General features: G+C 41.3%; 1 protein-coding gene across 3 annotated transcripts in view; it reads right to left on the minus strand.

Annotated features, from left to right (window-relative positions):
* MYOM1 (myomesin 1) overlaps positions 1-17049 on the minus strand; it is a 122052-nt gene that overhangs the window by 63682 nt on the left and 41321 nt on the right. For all 3 annotated transcript variants that reach the window (XM_064481558.1, XM_031439130.2, XM_031439131.2), the window contains exons 6-10: positions 11916-12008; positions 9812-9900; positions 8940-9002; positions 5357-5521; positions 3538-3699 (exon numbers count right to left, since the gene is read on the minus strand). In XM_064481558.1, coding sequence (XP_064337628.1) covers positions 3538-3699; positions 5357-5521; positions 8940-9002; positions 9812-9900; positions 11916-12008 — 572 coding nt within the window. The remainder of the gene's footprint in view (positions 1-3537; positions 3700-5356; positions 5522-8939; positions 9003-9811; positions 9901-11915; positions 12009-17049) is intronic.

Genomic DNA, 17049 nt, shown 5'->3' on the forward strand with positions numbered 1-17049 from the left:
TTTTCCCCCAAACAAATATTTTTTTTTCAACTATGTCAACTTAAATTCCTAGAACTAGAATTGTAGGAAATGCACACTATCAATACACAGTGGCAAAGCACCCCAAGAAATATGGAACCAATTTACACTCACCAGCAACGTGCTGGTCCCTCCATTCTTCCATCCCAGTGGATTTAAAAAATCTTGTGAATCTTCTCAGTGTGATAGATTAAAATGCATTATCATTTCAATGTTATTGCTTTGATTATTAGTGAAAAAATTTTTGTATGTTCATTTGCTATTTGTAATTCTATTTCCATGACACTTATATCCCATCCTTTATCACTTTATCACCTTCTCCCTCCGCCATCTGTGTGTTCTGGGGTGGGGGGAGGAAAGAATGTATGCAACTCTAAAAGAATATGTAAGAAAATGATAACTTTGGATATCTCTGGATGATAGACTTATGATGGCTTTTCTTTTTTTCTTATTTATATTATCTGTTTTTCACAAAGAACACATAGTATCTATGCACTAAAATCCTGGCCAAATGTATGCAGCTCTGGAATGTGTTTCTGCAGACATCTGGTGCTTTCTACACTGATCTTTCTGGTTCAGAAGCTATTTTCTAAGCAGCAAAAATATCAGAGCTCTAAAAAATGCACTGAAATGGCCTCATGTAGCTCAAAGTTAAAAAAAAAACCACATAAAATGTCATTTAAAACATTTTGACAGTTTCTCAAAAAGTTGAACACCAATTTAACATACGACCCAGCAATTTCACTTGTAGGTATCTACCCAAGAGAAATGAATATGAACACAAATATTTATAGCAGCATTATTCACAGGAGTCAAAGAACAGAAACAACCGAACTGCCCATCAACTGGTGAATAGACAGACAAGATGAGGCATAGCCACACACAGCAGTACTAGTCAGCAATAAAAAGGAACAAGCTACCAGCATAAAGAACCTCAAACATATGCTCAATGAAACAAGACAGGAGTAAAAGATCACATACTATATCCAGAAATGTCCAGACAAGACAAGCTAGAGACAGAAAGTCAACTGGTGGCCACCTAGAGGCTAGACTGGGGATGAGAGAGGGATGGGCATGAGAAATCTCTCTGGGGTGACGGGAATGTCCTAAAACTGGACTGTAGATGATGGGTGCACACTCTACAAATATTCTAGAAAGCATTGTCCACTTAGCATGGTTCAGTCTAGTGGTGAGTGATTACATCTCAGTAAAGATTTTTATAAAGAATCTAAAACATACCATTTAAAACACACTTCTGAGGAAGGTCTTTTTCTAAAAGTTAAACTCACAACACAATTGCTGAAATTTGTCTTTCCAATTTTGTCTTCTCCATCAATCTTTTCAATTCTCTCACATCAACATCTGATACATTTTAGACTCTCCCCTTATTTTCTGGATATGAAAACTGGCTTAATCATGAATTTCAAATTTCAGTCCCTTCCACTCCTCTCTGGTGAGTCATGTGAAGTCTGGCCTAAACCTTCACAGAGCCGCAATTCTGGGTGTGGGTGCTGAGGAACGTTGTTGAGGAAACCCTGGACAAAGTTGAGTTCCCAGAAAAAGTCCACAGAGGGAATCATCAAGGCACAACTTAAGCTTTTTTCTGAGTCACCAGAGATACTCCCTGGTTCAGGTAAGACAATTGGGAGCAGAGGCAAAGACTCTATTCAGTTCTCATCTAGCCAGGTCTACCCAGGTGGTTTGGCTTAAAAAAAACGTACTCGCTGATAACTTCCAGTGTGTCCATTTATACTGTGATTTACCCAGAGGGCTAGCCCCTCTCTTCCCCTCACAAGATCTGACTTTTCCCAAAATGCTTTTGTGTGGGAGGGAGGACATCTGACCCATTTTTCAGTTGGTCTAGACACTCAGGTATCTTTATCAGTTGCTGGTCTGTGGCAGAATTCAATGATCATTTGTCATTGTTCAGTGCTGGTGTGGTACAGCCTACCAACTGTCCCCAGGACAGAAATAAACTTTAATTTCAGCAGCTTAGCCTACACCCTAATTAAAATCCTGGGTTAGCCATCAGAAGACCTGTATCCTAGTGCCTTCTTCTGCTTCTAACTAACTGTAAGGCTTTTGGTAAATCTTTAGTTTCTGCATCTTAAAATTAAGAGGAATCCTAACTTTTTGTGTGCCATAAACTCCTTTGGTAAACTGGCAAAAGAAGCCTAGAGGCCCCTTCTAAGATTAATGCTTTTAAATGTGTAAAATAAAATAAAATAAAATACATGAGCCTACCAAAGAAACCAGTTATACTGAAATACAGTTCTAATCACAGACCCCTTGCAAGTCTGTGAGTCCCAGTTAAGGACATCTGTATGACCTCTAAAGTTTTACCCTAATCAAAATGCCTATGAGTTTATGATTCTATTTAGTGTACAAGACACAAAAATTTAGCAAGTCTACCTGTATTGTTTATATATTTATTTTCTGTATATATTATGATGTTTTGACATATTAAAAACCTCTTTGGCTGGGGAGAGATTACCCGCCCCCATGCCTTGGAGCTGGCCAATTCTGACCAGTTCAGAGCCACACCTCCTCAATCTGCACCCCAGGAGGAAATACTCCTCTGGCCTAATCATCTCAGCACCAGGCACCAGACAACCAGGCATGATCCTTTTAGCTTGGAGTCCACTGAAATTGTTCACATTAGCCACTCCTGTACAGTTTATCCTGCCCTGCCTTGCCTTTTCCACAGGAGCCCCAGTAAAGACCGGTCTAAGCTCTCCCCTGCCCCTGTCCCTTCTGCCTCCTGACCAGCCAGTGCTGGGGCTTCTGCAGGGTGGTTCTCTAGGACCTGTGAGTAGAACACACTTTGTTTTCCGAGCCTCTCCTCTGTCCCCTCGTGTGGCCGCACCTGACTGACCATCACATGTAAGAACACAGAGCATTGCCCTTGTAGCCTGGAAGCGTTCGTGGTCTTCCAAATGTGCTAGGATCTCACAGAGAAATAACATTCCCCCTTGTGCACATCTGAACCATTCGAGACACTGCTTTTTGAAAAAGGAAGGACTCCTAAAGTCAAAAACTATAGTCTGTCTTGAGGGTTAAGTTGTAGCATCTTGTTTTCTAGTTCTTTAAAACTAAAACTGTAAAGAAAAGGCATGGAATTAAAGAAAACATTTGTTCTTCAAAATAGGTATTAGAGAGTGAGTTCCCATCACTCTTATTGTAGCTTCTTTAAACTGAAATGGCTTTTCATATCATTAGGATTCAACCTCTCTACTCAAACACCTCCAGAGAACAGTGCTGGTGGCTCAGTGAAGATGAGGAAAGCACTGACATTAGTGACAGTAACATAGTCTGGAACTGGTCACCTCTGGGTCGGTGCCTTCGGGGTTAACCTTTTATATCAGGCCTAATTTTACTGGACAGTGACATCCCGGTGCCACATTATCTGGAAGAATTTTCAAATGGCTTTTTCATCGTTACAAAAAACATGCCTGGGTAGGCTGATATGGCCTCGGTGTTTAAACTGTTCTTGAGTGTTCTGCTGTCTCTAGGTCTTACCTCGAACAAAGACGTAAGCGCTATACTGTTCATAATATTCTCCCATTCGTACACGGATTGTGTAGAGACCTTCATCTTCTTTGTTGAGATGAGAAAACGTGAGTGTTGCCCGATCTCCGCTCCAGTGTGTTTGCACCCATTTTGATGGAGAAACAGGTACCCCTAGAGGAAAAAAACCAGTAAGCAAATTAACTCACTTCTTTCTCCATTACTCTCTTCTTCCTCCCTTCTCTCCCCGCCTTTCTCCCCCACCTATCTCTTTGTATTCCTCTTCTTCTATACTGAAAGCTATCCAACTATTAGCGGAAGTCTCTATGGCTTTGCGCCATTCTGCTATGTGTATCTTGGTTAAAATGCTAGACCAGAAGTGAGGGCCCTGGGGCCAGACACATAATCTGCAGAACCGGGTGCAAAATGAAACTGCAAGGCAGAGAAAAAAAAATACAGTTAAAGGCACTAAAATATAAGGTTTTTTCCTCTAAAAATAGTTTATCACTTATAAAACATAGTAGGGTAATACAAATTGTAAAAAATAATATTTTATGCCATAATTTGACATACAAAAATAATACTTTATTAATGTGATATGTTGATTGATAATACAATAACTTTGTCTTGCTTTTATCCAAATTCAGTTATTAGGTCATTAAATTTATACTTTTAGCAACATCATTTTAAACTGATATAACTGAAAGCAACATCATTCTTTGCAAATGCAAGATTGCAAATAAGTTTTGATTTTTTTTTAATTTTGAGAAGGATCTGCTGATGCATCTATGAATGCAGCTGTTAAGAGTGTTAGATAGTTATAGCATTACACAACGTTATACCATATAGTATATAGTAATATACAGTATTATATATTGTCTGGCTATGCATTCTGTCACTGTATCTTCAATTATGAGGAAAAATTAATTTAAAAATTATCCTCCTTGTTAAAAACTGCTTCCGAATTTTCATATGAAACCGGTGTTCTTTTTCATTGGATGTGACAATCTTTAAACTTAGTTTTTATTTCCAAGCCTGTATTTGCTTTGCAATGTTGTGGCAGTTTTCCTAACCAGAGAGTCTAAACTCTGAAGAATTCTAACAACGGCCTTGTGTGTCTTCTGCAATGTCTACATACACGCTTTTCTTCTGTAATCTCTTACTGACAGTTTACTGCGTGACTGTTGGCAGTTCCTGTCACGGTGCTCAGGCCAGGAAGTGCATTTGTGCAGATCCCACCAATGTGAGTTCTGGGGACAGACAGGCAATCCGGCCTCCCACTGTGGGTTCCCAAGCTTCTGTCCTCCATAAATGCTGCTGCTGCCGCCGCCGCCGCCACCACTGCCATTATTGGCTTCAATCTGGGCCCAAGTCCTGGTCTCAGCCTTGGCCTCAGGATGGCCCAGATGCCCGGTGCCCGCATGCACACTGAAGTTCAGGTCAACTGCTTGGTGAGCACGCCGACCACCACCCACCGTGCTGGGGGACCAATGAACATGCCCCACAGTCCCCCTGGACTTCACTTTATTTTACCAAATAAAGTTAACTTACAAAATAAATGTATATCCTACTTACAGAACGAAAATACACTTTTTGTAATCCTTTCCATATATTACTTGGTGATAGGAAATCTCCACAAATACATTATGAAAGTTCTGCTACTTTGATATGTAACTTTTTAAAAAACTTTTCTTAACATCCAGTAGGGTATGTCCTCTAATGTCCAGTTCTGCCAGGTCTGATAAACAGAACTTCCATGCTCTGGGGCCAAGCCCAGTCAGTGACCCTCTGCAAATAAGAATCTAAATGAGAATTCATCACAAAGGCTCACCATTTCTGTACCACTGGATCTCTGGCTGGAAACGTTTAATTTCAGGAGTGATAACTACACGGCAGCCTAGACTCATCGTCTCGCCCTCTCTCCCAAAAGACACATCAAACTTGTCATCAAAGTGGATCTCAAACTTGGACGCATAACCATACGGGGTCACACCAACTGGGCACAACAAAAAACAAACATCAGTAATTCAATTTTTTCTCATCAAAGAGATGCAAGCATTTTAATAAGCACAGGCAGAAAGCAATCACAACAAAGACCTAGCAAATGATTTATCTGGGCAAAATTTAAGTCTTATAAAAGAAGTATGTAGCATATTTGTACATATCATTATGCTGAAATTGAAATTCTGTGTATGGGAATTCTTGCTTCATTGGTCAGATAAGCAAAATGCTTATTTTTACTATTATAATAAACAGAATTTAAAAGGTCAGGTTTAATGCCTTACAGAAAATGTAAATTAATACCCCATTTAGCTTAGACTTAAATACAGCTGCACTATACATGCTTTAAAATTTTAGATTTGGAGTTCATTTAAACGCTACTGCCTGTACTCTTGGAACAAAGAGCCATATAGATTACCCATAAAGACAGAGTTTTTCAGTAAGTTGCTCCAGTTTCTTTAATGATCTGGGTTTAAAATATATATAAGAAATGTCAATGGGAGAAAATGGAAACATTTAAAATATTGTTCTTAGAAATACCTTACCTACAGACTGAGTAAACACCTGCATTGTAAACTCTCCTAGGTTTTACCTTCTCCTTTCTCAATGGAAAGGGCTTGGGAAAATAATGACTGTTTATTGATGGCTTGTCACATGCCAGGAACTTCCCATTTGACACGTCATCTAATCCTTGCAAAAACTCCATGGCACAGATATTAGTTTTTTTCTCTCTTCCAGATGGGGATACAGAAATTCACAAATATAATACATGGTTAACGCCAAGGTTTCAAAGGTATTATGTGTGAAACTGAAATTCAGACACATAACTGCCTAACTCTAAAACTTGGGCCCGTCCTCTCATATTTCAACACTCTTCCTGAGCCCTCTTAGAATTAATTTGAAAATGCAAGCTAATATTTATAGAGTTCAATTTGTGCCAAGTAGTGTTCCAAGTGTTTAATATCCATCAGCTTCAATTAAGCCTCCCAATAGCCCCATCAGGTAAGTACCATTATCATATCTATGTTATCGAGGAGGAAACAGCAGCTCAGGGAGGCTAGATAACTGCCCATATTCACCCACAGAGCCCGGCTTACGCTGGCAGGCTGTTTGCAGAACCTGCGCCGTCTCAGCCCATATGTGGAACTGCCTGGAATTTGTGTGATCCCAGGCAACCATGAACCACCAGGGAAATGACTTCCCTTCGAAGCATGTGACCCTTCTGCCCTACTTTTAAATGAGGATGACCTACTGAGATCAAAAAGCAAAACTTGAACAGATCTTGCTTACTGGGAAGCTGGGCTGGTTCCAAAGCTGCCTTAGGGAGTAGCGATAAGGGTTACCAGGAGAGCCTGGTTCAGGTCAGGGGCTGGCAAATCTGTGAGCCAAATCCAGATTTCCTCCTGCTTTGTACCATTAAGAATGGTTTTAAGTTTTTTAATGGTTGGAAAAAAACCAAAAGAAGTATAATATTTTGTGACATGGAAAGAGCCACAGGAAATCTGAATTTCAATAACCTTCACAAATAAGGTTTTATTTGAACACAGCCATGCTACGCATCTACCTACTGCCTGTGGCTACTTTTGTGTTAACAAGGGCAGAGTTGAATATCTGTGATATGACCATACGGCCCACAAAGCCTAAAGTATTTACAACCTAGTCCTTTACAGAAAGTATTTGCCAACGCCTGGTTTAGAATAGACCTGGTTTGGAATTAGAAAGACCAGGTTACCAGTCCCTGTTCTACCATTAAGTGAGGTCTGGACCCATGATTTAACCTCTCTAAATTGTTTCCTCACTTGCACAGCACAGACAAAAAGGTACCCACTTCATAAGCTTTGGAAGAATATTAAATGAATCAATGCATATAAAAAACGTCTTAGGACAGAGTCTGGCACAACTGATCAATACGTAGTAACTATGAGTGTAGGACCAAGGGCAGGGAGTTTGTCGATGATATTTACCAGCGTATTCCAAGCACCTAAACTGTTACATGGCACACAGCAGATGCTCAATGTATACTAGCTGAATGAATGAATAAATAAGAGCCCTCTGTTCTCTATGCTGGGAACAACTGCACTCAATTCAGGAGTCTGTCAGAGGAGGCTCTGAAAGATTAAGAAGTTAGAGAAGTAAGGCTGAGCTGTGTTTTCAGACCCTGGCTTGATGGAGAAGGGGGCGATGGGAAAAGCACGGATGATGATGTGGGAGTGGGAATGAGGAGACATGCAGAGGACTGAGGCATGACCAATAGTCTGGTCCCGGGGACACTGGAGAGAAGTCACAGTTTCAAATTTTCCAGCTATTCTATCTCAGTATAAATCAAATGACAGGAGAAGGACATGATTTGGAATGTATTCCTCCCTCACACCTCTCTCGCACCCCCTCCTGCCCATGGGATTGATACCAATGATTATAACTTGGAATATTAAAATTAGGAGCCATTCCATGAAGCCAATGGAGTATGTCATCTACGGACATCAAATTAATCAGTTAGGTGAATAGCTGACCCATGAGAAAAGTATTTGCATCAACCATTTAAGAAACTATCACTTATTTTTTCATGCTTGGAGAATAAGAAGTTCAGGCTTGACTATCTTTTTCAGGCTGAACAGTTGTATGCGTCTAATTATTTGAACAGCCATAAGGATTTTACCTGCATTGCTTCCTATGAAAAGAAATTCTGATATAGATGAAATGATTGAAGTGCACAGACTTATAAATTACTACTGATCAGACTATTTTTAATAATTTGTCATTAAACCACATTCAGATCTCATTTGAAATTGCATTTAATAAATTATTTATTCCTTCATTCATCATCAAATATGACTCTGCATCAGGTGTGGGGGTTTAAAGGGAAAAGGTCCAGCCTTGCTGGGTAGAGTGGCTCATGGGTCAGTGGGAGAGAGCATTAACAATGTCCAGTGAGAGAGCTGCCTCTATGGAGGTGCCCCAGGCTCCCTGGGACAACTATCCCTGAGTGGGTGGGGGGCAGGGGTCAGACACAGATTCCTCAAGGAGGTGATGCTGACCTGGATATTTAAGGATGACTAAGACTGCTCTGATACAGCCCAGTGTGTGTATGTGTGCGTGTGTGCACGCGCACGGTTAAATCACTCTGCTTGGGTTTGCATAACGATCTTTCTCAGTTTAACACAGAAAGACATAAAAGCACTTGCCGTTTTAGCCCATCACATCTGGGTTTTTATAAAACCATAACAAAGCAATTATATGCAGAAAGAGAATATAGTAACCAAAGAATCTACAAAAATAAAACTAACCGAGGTAACTATTACTACACACTAGCATTTATTATAACATATACTATGCATTGATTTTAGCATTGTGGAATAGCTTATTATGCAGTATTTCAAAGAGACAACATTTAGCAAATATATTTTGAAACTTACAGCTGAGGGGCAGGGTGGAAACCCCCGCATGGGAGTGAGTCTCATCAAGCTCTCCCTTATACCCTAAAAAAGAGAGTACAAATGCATGTCAACTGCTTCTTGACCATTTTTTTTAGTATTGAGAACAAAATTTTTTTATGAGGGAAGAGAACTATGTTTACTGACATCATGCCTTTTCCACAACAGTAATTTAATTAGTATTCTCCAAGTTACAATTGCTCAAGTGCTGAAAGCTATATATCTCATTAAATCTTTTTTAAAATGTTTCATGTTTTATTTAACACAATATATGCACAATATTGACATCTCAACATAAAATAAACATTAAAATATTATCAGTGAGATATTTTACATTCTTTGTGTTTGTACAAAGTCTTTGAAATATGATGTGCATTTTGCAGTTAAAGCACATCTCATTTTGGTACTACCCATATTGCAAGTGGTCCACAATCACACGTGGCTGATGGCTGCCATACTGGCATCACAGCTCTAGAGCCGGGCTGAATTGGTCTAGCCTTGGAGAGGACCACATTTTGCTTTCCTCCCCACTTGTCTGTTTGCTATTTTGGTTGGTTGGTAATTGGTTTGGTTTTTGCCAGGAAAATCCAAATCCCCTGAGCTTGCTCAGTTCTTTGTAGGTTTGGTCCTGCATCTTCAGAATGTCCTATAGACTTGACCAGTTCTCAAAGACATTTGCATTATGGGACATTTATTTGCTTTTTGTTTTCCTTTTTCAGTTTTATTAGGTAGGATTGTTACAGTTTGACTACACACATACATTATATTGCACGTAAATACATATACACAATATATGCAGTGAGAGTAAGTTTTTTAAAAATACACTATGAATAAAACAAGTCCAGCAAACCTACTCTTTACCACAACCGAGGCATACGCCGAAAGCTCTCCTTTAGCATTCATGGCGGAGGCCCGGTACTGAGCGGTGTCTTCAAAATCACATCTGAAAGAACAGAAGGAAATGAGTGCCCGCTGCAGTGACTCTTGTGGTACAGACGGCCCTCAGCATCGGGGAGGGGAGCGGTGTAGAGGCTGGTTCTAGGACCCTGGTGGGTATTAAAATCTGCTCAAGTCCCTTACTAAGTAAGATGGCAAATTTCAGTCAGCCCTCGGTATCTGCAGGTCCCACATCCCTGGATACGGAAGGCTGACTATAATCACTAGCTGTTCCCTCAAGGATCTCTTTGCTAACACGACACATGCCAAATCATTGGCTAACACATGGCTCTTGGGGACTCTTCATAAAGCTCCTCTCTTTGATCTAGGTCCTGGGATTTTATAGAGGCTAATAGATCTACTGCAATTTCAGGCTAGCAGCACAGAACAGGAGAACAGCTATGGTCCACTGTGACCCTAGCTTGGGTTCATTTAAAATGTCTAAAAAAATAGTCAACAAAGTGTCAAGCACATAAATTACAGTGTGAACAGTGTGATGAAAAATTAGTCTAAAGCTGTATCAGGAGCAGGAAATGCCGGGCCATGTACCTTGGCAGCAGGTAGGACCTGGAGCGTGTTTGGGCCACAGCCTCCCTGCTCACCCCCTCAGGGTGTTTCAGTCTGGAGGCTACAGGGTGATGGAGAGAGAAAGCAACAGCCTGTCCTCATGGACTCCCACAGCCTCCCTGAGCCACGGAACAGACCCAGCTCAGTCTAACGTGTGGTTCTGCATTCTCGCCTCAAAGTACAAGTAAGTGATTTATCCCCTAGTTCTACAAAGATTCAGGCCACACCTGGAGTTTCAGCCCACAGCGCAACACAATATGTACCATTTGGAAGTTCCTCTAAGTCATAATGCAGAAATTGGGGTGTCTTTAATAATGGAGTTAGAGAGCGAGCGATCTCACAGAGAGACGGACAGGCTGAGATGTCAAAGCGGGCTGTTTTGTGTCTTATCACTGCCAGTGTCCGTGTTTTCATTGCTCCTCTGGGTTTAACTTCATTTGTAAAAATCTTAATTCTTGTTGAAATTTTACAGACATCAACAGAACCTCAGGAAGGTCAGTACTGTTTCCTTTCCCGTGGCTATTTAATCATAGGGCAACCACACAGCTTGCTGCTGCCTCAGGAGAATCACCCACTGGCAGAAGGGATGTGACTTCGGGCCGGGACCAGTGCCTGGAGGAACGTCAGAGGGTCCCCAGGTTCTGCCTGAAGCCCAGCATCACCTGTGTCAACTGTTCTGATCTGAGAAGGCTGTAAATCTCTTGAGATTAGAAAGATGTAAATTTTACTTTGACATCTCAGCATCTTGTGGTTTTATTTGAACTGAAAATGCTGGGAGCTTGTTTAACTTTTTCACCCACGTTAACTAGGCTTGGATTTCAAAACCATATTAGGAGACAAGAAAAACCATTGAGGACTTTGAAATTTTGATGTGGATTCTGCTTTCAAATTTTGACTTTGATTTTGCTTTAAAAACATCCCAGTGTCTGGCCCCGTATCCATCTACAGGTTGACAGGGTGGGTGCATAGTTTCCCGCAGTTCCTGGTGAGCTGAAGAAAAGAACAATTTCTCTAAGCCCAGCTAACTTTCAATGCACCAACCCCAAACTTCATAGCCTTTACTGATTAAGGCATATCATTAATTGTATAACAGTGATGCTGATTTAGAACTCTGAAAGGATAACTGAATATAAATGCCTCTTTATGTAACTTATTTTCTTATTTATGTCTAAGAAAAACTCTTGCATATATAAAAGGATAAATAAAAAGATACAAATGAATGTTTTCTCATCTTCTCTGACTAAATTCAAATAAGATCACTTTGGGAGGTAACATGGGCTTGGTAAGGATGTCACACGTATCCCTCTTAGGTGTGCACCAAAAGAAGCAGTGGATGGGACCACCCCCGGTCGCAATGGTGCTGCACTGGGAAGAAGGGGGAACAGTTGTCAACTGGAGTGCGAGGTGCCTCCCCAAGCAACTCAGGTGACACACACGAACTCTGATGTCTCTTACGCGTTTATCTCCAGAGTGTGCATTCCGTATCGGCTTCCGATAATATACTTCTCAGGGTTTGCATGGACGTTTATTGGCACCTGGTTTTTATACCTATGAGACAATGGAAACGAGGTGAAGTAAGCTGAGGTGTAGATAGCTTCATGACTAAAAGCAAAGCACACACAATTCTTGCTGTTGAAGGAACACCTGTAAACACGGCACTGAGGTCAGTAGCAGCATCTGCTCAATAAATGCAAATAAAACGCATTATAAATATCACAAAACGTCTTGGTGAATGTGCTTTCCTCTCCTCCATTACAAAAATTAGATTCAAGAACTTGGCAATTCACCACAACGTGGCTGACTCTTGCATACATAATGCTGACTGAAGAAGAGCCAGACACAGGAGTATGATGGTTGCTTGTATATAAAGTGCAGACCAGAAGAGATCAGTTAATGCTGCTAGAAGTCAGGAGAGTGATTCCCCCAGGAGGGTGGGAGGGGTGAATTAGGCATCTTGGGTACTGATAATGTTTGGTTTCTTGATTTGGGTGCTGGTTACATGAATGTGTGCAGTCTACAAAAGTTCATCAAAGTTCTACATTAATATACAATATATACTTTTTGTATGTATATTATACTCAATAAAAGATCTTAAAAAAAAGAAAAGAAAAACTTGCCCATTGTTGACACAACAGAGAGGAAGGCTGTGAGTGGGTTTTGTTGGCTGTCTGTTGGAGGAAAGCAAAACATTCTTCCCACTAACATTCCTGCCTGTTGTTAAAAACCATGTCATTGCACTGAAAGCTCATTATGTTTGTTCCAGTCTGTGGTAAGCAAGCACGGCTCTCAGCTTGGAGGAACTCAAAATCAATCAAGAAAGAAAATCTGACAAATAGAAGCTGAAAGATTCCCTTTTTCTGAAGCCTCTCAGCCCTCAAAGGCGGGGGCTCCATGGAGGGGAGACACTGTCTTCTGCGTCTGCAAGTGGCCCCCGATTCCTCACCACCTCCTCATGTTCTTGGTAGCCAGTGGGTATGGTGCTGGACAAGGTTTTCTGCCTAAGTTATCTTCTGCTGAAAAGAGGAGCTAGATTTCACTTGCTTCCCTTTTAGATAACCCGTTTCACATGCACAGACATCGAAAATAACATTAGTAACCATAATGCACACAGAGTGTGTACTGTGTGCCTGGTGAGGTCTAAGTGCCTTTTGTACAGATTAGTAAATTCAACCCTCACAACAACCCATGAAGCAGCATTATTCTTAACATCATTTTCCAGATGAAGAAACCCAGGCAGAGGCTAAGTAACTTCCCAGCTCTCACAGCTAGAACAGCAGAGCTGGGATTTGAACCCAAGCAGTCTCGCTCCTGACAACATGTGATGCTTCTATTTTCCAAATGTCCTCTATTTGACTGCGTTTTAGTTCTCTGGGCTTCTGGAGATGGTTGTAAGGAGGTTTGGGAGCAGAGAAAGTGGCGGAAAGGGAAAGAAAGAAAAGACAATCTCTAGTCAGTCCCTTCCCCCCATCCCGCCCACACACACACTATGTCTCTAATTTTCTATTCTTTAAAAAATATATCATCTCCTTCTCCACCTAGCAAAATCCCAGCACACCCTTCAAGCTTCAGACCAAATGCCACTTCTTCAATAAACTCCTCCCTGAAATCCCACACAGTATTGTTCCTGCCTCTCTGCATCGGTGCTACTGGTTTCAAATGGAAAGATAAAACATTTACCAAATTATGATTGGATATGTGTCACTTCTACTAAGCTGTCAGTGCCTTGAAGATGGGGGTTGTGTCTGATCCACATTTACTTCTATTCCCACTCTCAAGGGAGTAGGAGTCAATATTGGGCACACAGTATTTGTTAAATTGGATTGAAGAGAGTTATTCTGTAACACAACAGATTAATTGTAGCTTCCTAATTTTTGGCCAAAAGAACAGAGTTCTGATAAATCTATAGTTCATGATGGGGATAATTTAAAATAAGTGCATACAAAGAAAGCACATGGGGGCTTTTCGTGCCCCTGTCCCCTGGAATGGGAGACGGGAGGGTGGGACTGGCGTAGAAAGGGCAGCTGCGCGGCAGGTGTAGCGGCACAACTCCTGCCCCGCCCATGGAAGGCATCGCTGCTTTCGTGACAGCCCAGCAGTGGCCTCACACAGCTGTCCCCACACAGGGCTCCAGGCGGGCAGGACTATTTGAGCAGAGCTTGCCTGTGAAAAGAAATCTGCTGGCCGCTTCTAATTTAGAACTTTCCTTGTATTGAGGAGTAACAGGATGGAACATGTTAATCAGCATGATCTTCGGACTGATTTGGGCTGGGTCACTTCGCACTGGACTCAGAAGCTCCCTCTTGCTCACTTTGCCCCTGCGCTGGGGTGTTTTCAGTATTTCCTTCCAGCAGAAGAAGGGAAATAAGACACCAGAAACTGTGTGGCATGCTACTTGACCAAACAGCCAAGTGACACTCCATTTGGCTTCTGACCAAAAACACTGTTCATATTTCTATAAAGTCTGCATTAAAACAACATTTGCAGCTTCCAGACTTGTTTCGCCTTCCTTGCCCTCCAGTCCCATCCAACTTAGCACCTCAACGCCTTTCCCCCCAGTTAAATACCGGTGACTTTTCCAACATGACTACCTGGCACATGAAGTCAATTTCACACACACACACACACACACACACACACACACACACACACACACACACACATGCCACTTCGAGGAGCTTCTATTCTCTCCACTGGAACTCCAGGTGTTAGTGTAAGAAACGTCTGTTTTAACGCAGCAGACAAGAATGAAGTGAGGAAGTGCTTCAGTTCTACTCTCCAGGACGTCACCTAGGGAGGCACTCAGGTTCAGAGTGCTTTGAGGCTGGATGTCTTCCGTATTAAGTCTGGGAAGAGACGAAGGATTTGGGGGCCTGCTCTGTGTATGCTTCACAGTTCGTTATTTCTGGAAAGTGAAATTCCAAACTGGCCAATTTGGGAGAGTCATCTACAGCCTGGGATTATTTGTCAAAAGGTTTCTGAAATTCTTGTGACTATTCAGATGTACACCATTTTCCTTATCATTTTCATGTAGAGTCTTTGAACAATTAGTTAATAAGCTTCTGTTATACTAGAAGCATTTCTAGAATAATATTCTTCATTTATATGTGTGAAACACACATTTAATCCCCCCAAGCAAATGTCTGTTCGGATGTTGAAAGCATGATCTTTATCGTGTTGAATTCTCCCACAAGTGTGGCTGCTACCTGGAATCCAACCCCGTTGTTTTGAATAAACAGCTATTACTCACTTTAAAAACCAATTAGCTAAGAAAAATCTATTCCATTAGGATAGATTTTGGACTTAAATAAATAAGAAAAATCTAAAATAAAACTCCTGATAACTGAGAAGTAATGATGAAAGATTTTTAACTATTTTAAATGTAGGTTGTTTTCCTAAGTTAATACAGTAGTAACTGTTAAATTTAAGTACATTGTGAATAACTCTAATCTGGTAAATTCAATACATGATTCTATTATGGAATTAATGAATTCTCATAATTTGAATAAGGCTTTTCCATGTCTCCAGACTCATCCTAAAATACATTTCTTATACTATTTTATTCCCAGGTTTTGAACTATTATCATGCTTAATGACCAGTTTCTTTACGTGTTTATTTGACAATGAATTTAGGGACAGTGGGAAGAACTCCACACATGTATTTTAAATGTCTTGCTTGAGGATCTAGCCCAGTATCCACACACAAATTCGAAAACACGGGAATTAAGTGAATGAATGAATGAATGCTACTCATTGATACTAACACATTGCTCCAGTGAGTTTGCCCGAATCTCCCTGTAGACTACAGTTCAGATTTCCATTTATAAAAGCGATCTAAACTTTGGGCTCGAAATGCAATTAAATTTGGCTCTTGAAGAAGAAGAAGAAGAAGTAGAAGGAGGAGGAGGAGAAGTTTAAAGTTAATTCAATTCTCTCCTTTTTTTAAAGAAAACTTTTCTCCCCTATTTCATATAGTTTTACAATTTGACAAGGCAATACAGGTACAGGGCCCCAAAACCAAAAAATATAAGGGTGTTTTTTCACCACATATGTATTTCTCCTTCTATGTTGACAAAGCTCTCCTTCAGGATGGCCAGCTTCACTGCGGGAATGCAGCAGCAGCCTCTGTAGCTAAGTTTTCTACAGGACCCAGAGCCCACATGGGCTTCCTCCTGCTCTGAAAGAGAGCTGGGAACAGGACAGTGCCCCTCAGCGTCTCGGCACCTGGCCGTGATGAGTGATGGGTGCTCCTGTCATGAGTGCTCTCTGGTACCCTCTAGATTCCATCTAGACGGGTCTGGTCAGTACTGGGATTAGCCAAAGAGCAGCTGCTGCATGTGGATATCATTTGTTAGACCTCAGGGACTTCCGTGACCTGAGGGTGCCCAGTGGAAACTTGGAACCGGACCCTCTTTGGAAAGGACTCTAAAGGAGCCAGGCCCCAGGCACACATGCCTTTGAAGGACGTGGCTAAGGATCTAACTGCTACAAGGGAGGCAACGTGACTGCCTGCGGCACCATCACAGACTTGTTTCTGTCATTTACTCTCGTCTGTTCAGGAAGGTCATTCCCAATTATTTCTTTCGTACTTGTACTCAGTGTCAGCCCCAGGAAGCTGCAGCTGGGCACCAAAGAGGCACAGATGCCAGCAAAGGAATCACCAACCGTGGATCTTGCTTGGGTTGTGGGTTCCCTGCTCACTGGGGGGAAGGTGGCTCACTAAATATTGCACACTCTGTACCAGTGTTGCAAAGTAAATTAGAGCTTCGTTTAATGATTATTTTTAAAGAGACAATATAGCCAGGAAGGTATACTAGTCCCACATAGAAATTTACTCCCAGAGGTAGATTTACCTTGAAACTAGTGAAGCGGAAGTTTTCAGGGCCTCTCCCCAGCATGGGTCCCCATGAGGCTCTGGGCCTAACTCATATGACTAACTTTATATTCTTCCTTGCACAGAGTGCTCCTCAAACTGTATAACCTTCATGCTCCACAAAACCTGGATCTGACCTTATTTATTGCCACAGCCAATTTTCATTTATCTGCTAGCTGATTGTCCAAATTTCAGCTTTATCCAGAGGCAAATCTTGCT

Source organism: Camelus dromedarius, chromosome 32 (genome assembly GCF_036321535.1).
Source record: "Camelus dromedarius isolate mCamDro1 chromosome 32, mCamDro1.pat, whole genome shotgun sequence".
Taxonomy (NCBI): domain Eukaryota; kingdom Metazoa; phylum Chordata; class Mammalia; order Artiodactyla; family Camelidae; genus Camelus; species Camelus dromedarius.